This window comes from Nyctereutes procyonoides, unplaced genomic scaffold (assembly GCF_905146905.1).
Source record: "Nyctereutes procyonoides isolate TBG_1078 unplaced genomic scaffold, NYPRO_anot_genome, whole genome shotgun sequence".
NCBI lineage: Eukaryota > Metazoa > Chordata > Mammalia > Carnivora > Canidae > Nyctereutes > Nyctereutes procyonoides.
The window spans coordinates 59,614,183-59,617,257 of NW_026575133.1; the positions used below are offsets into that span (position 1 = coordinate 59,614,183).

General features: G+C 42.4%; 1 protein-coding gene across 1 annotated transcript; it reads right to left on the reverse strand.

Moving 5' to 3' along the window:
- Positions 1-529: 529 nt before the first annotated feature.
- On the reverse strand, positions 530-2,800 carry LOC129523207 (disintegrin and metalloproteinase domain-containing protein 20-like). The gene has a single exon (XM_055345818.1). It carries the CDS (start codon positions 2,798-2,800, stop codon positions 530-532), a length of 2,271 nt encoding a protein of 756 aa, XP_055201793.1.
- Positions 2,801-3,075: the final 275 nt, after the last annotated feature.

The following is a 3,075-nucleotide window of genomic DNA, read 5'->3' on the forward strand; positions in this document are numbered from 1 at the left end:
AACATAAAGAGTGTAAGGCACTGCCTCTTCAAGGTGAGAGTCAGTGAGGCAACCCCATCATGAACAACATTCAAAACACTTCCCATGTCCAGTCTCCCTCTCATTTCCACTGTTGGTATAGGTATAAATGGAGGACTCACAAAGGAGAAATGTGACTTGTGGTTTCTTATTCTTTGCATATGAAAGCAGATTACAAAGGGGAATGGTGTTTGGAATTGTCAGACAGTGAGTTAAAGACAAAAACACACCCTCTCCTCGTCCTGCCATTGTTCAGGAGACACAGAATAATTCCATAAAATAAAATCAAGTGCTAAGATTACCTAAAATAATGGAAAAGATAAATGTGCCGAGAATTAGTATATTTTGATTATTGCTCAGCGGCTAGCATTTATGATCTCAAATGATAAAAAATCTCAGGGATTTTCTGTCAGTGATCTGTGATGAAAGCTGTAACCTTTCTCCTGACAGGGTGCTAAAACTTAATAGGCAAGTTCATTTGGGATCGAGTATCTTTTTGGAAATCATAACTCTAGTTTTCATTTACTTCTTGACTAGGTTCAGGTGATTCATTCTGCTGTTCGTTGGGTGCAGGTGAAACATTCTGTTCTTCCTTCTTATCCATTTTTTCCCTTCTCATAAAAAACCAAATTAACAAACAACATAATAAAACTGAAGGCGGCACCAACCAAAATAGTAGCTGGTAAGCCTTCTTTTGCTGTTCCTTCTGTGACACTTCAGTCCCATTTCTTATTGGGGGTGGGCCGCTATCAACACTACCTCCATTGCCTTTTACCTGGCAGCTGGGGGGCTTCCACTTAGGGCTACAATGGCAGTGATGTCTATTGTTGCAGATCCCATTCCTATGGCAGGTCTTGGGTGAACAATCAGTTTTCAAATATGCCAAAGGTATACACTTCCTTTGAACACAGATACGTTCTTCACCACACTCTGTACCATCTTTTACTTCACCAAGATCAGGCAAGGGCATCCCATAGTGGAAATCTGTACCCCAGCAGATGCTGTCATTGAAGTGAAGCCAGTGCAGAGTAGAATGGTCTCTCAGAGTGGGGATTTTTGCCACATCCTGACACTGCACCCTCCCACACAGGGTATCTGAGGTATTACATTTTATAAACTGATTGTTCTTGAGACCACAGTTACCAAAACGGTCACCCCGAATATTCACTGTACTGTAGCAAATCTGACTTGCACTCTTGGCATTTGGGCCAAAAAGTCTGCTACAGAGTTCATCACGGATATTGCATCTCTTTTCATAGCAGTAGCCGCCTCCTGTGCATTTGACTCCATCTTGCACGTACACATCTTCTGGACACTGATAGGATGTCCCATCACACCACTCAGGAAGATCACATTCATTAGCCTGTTCTCTACATACATCACCTGATGGCATGAGCTTGCAGTCTTTGCAACAAAGCCCAAAAGCACAAGTAGCTCCAGGACTCAGAGTACAGTCTAACTGACAACATGGATCTTTTGTACACATGTTTAAGGAGCCACAGTCACACTCTTCTCCTTCTTCAACCACACCATTCCCACAGCGCGTATACTTGAAGATTCTCTCTGGAGTGTGTGGATGGAAGATACATCTTGATCCAACAGCAGTGTGCCAATATTGAGCATAACTGCAGTTGCTGAATTTAGTTGCCTGAGACTGTTCTGCATACATTATGCACACATTGTCTGCACATTTACACGTTTCTTCATCATGCCACATACCCAGAGAATGACCAAGCTCATGTGACACAACAAATGCAAAAAAACCCAAATTATCACTTGTGAAAGCATCCACTGCACAGTTAGTATTATAGTTACATATTGATCCGACATAAGATATGCCAAGAATACCGTATCTTCTTTTTACAAAAACATGGGCAGCATCATGGGGCACACGGGCATTGAAGCCTTTTTTCTTCCAGGCGCAAAATAAATCCACAAGTACATCCATGTTCTCTATTTCAACAGGGTTTCCTTCATTCCAGACCTCCATTCCAACTAAACTCACATCGACATTTAGAGGTTGGTAGAAGGTATTTACGTTGTTCATAGTAGTAATCACTTCCAGCTGCACGGTTGTGACATTATATTCACGATAGGCATATCGATTGTAGTCTACTACCACTGCCATTTCAACATATCTCTTGTGCATCCACAGACCTTCATATTCACTTTGCACCAAAGTGGAATTACTGCTCTCTTGAAACTTCACATGTCGTGCTATCTTTTCATCTGTTAGTCCACACCTCATAGGTGGGAATTGTTTCTCCTCGCTGTACATCTTATATACCAGGTGCTCGAATGTGGTAGAAAGCCTTTTGGGCAAAATTTCATAAAGAATGTGATTTATCTGTAATATTCCTTGAAAGCCCCCAAAACAGGTACTCAGAGAAACCAGGGAATCTGGATCCCCCTCTACATGGCCATGATAATAGCAGTCTTTCCTGATAAATGGCTGGTCTTCAAGAAGAGCACCCTGGTCTGTGTAAGTGAACACTGGGAAGTTTTTGGACAGCAAAAGCTTCTTGACCTTTATATGGAAAACGTGTCTCTGGCCACCAAAATGCAGGCAGTAAGAAAGCCAGCCTGTAGGCTTCTTGACAATGCTCCTGTCTGTTATCCTCAAAGGAATCACCACTTCTGGGGGACCATGGTGATAGAAGTGCCCGACATGGGACCGTCCAGAAAGAAGCAGAAACACCCTCAACCAGAGAATGGGAACAGCGATCCTCACACATACCAGGACCTCACCCACAGCCATTATAGAGCCACCATATTCAGCCATTGGTGAGAGCAAACCAGAGCAGATTAGGAAGCATTACTATTTTTTTCTCCTCCCTCTGAGCTGGAGATGTATGCTGATAAATCAAGTGCAGATATTTAAAGATCTGTCTTCTAGCAGTCACACCATCAGAGCAGCAGCACTAAAAGAAAAAAAAATTAAAAGAATGACAGAGACAGAGGTGGAAGATATAAGCAAGTCAAGATGGAGGATGCAGAGAAGATACGGGTTAAAATGAGCTAGTGTTTGGCTCATGACTCAGTACACTGCATTGCATT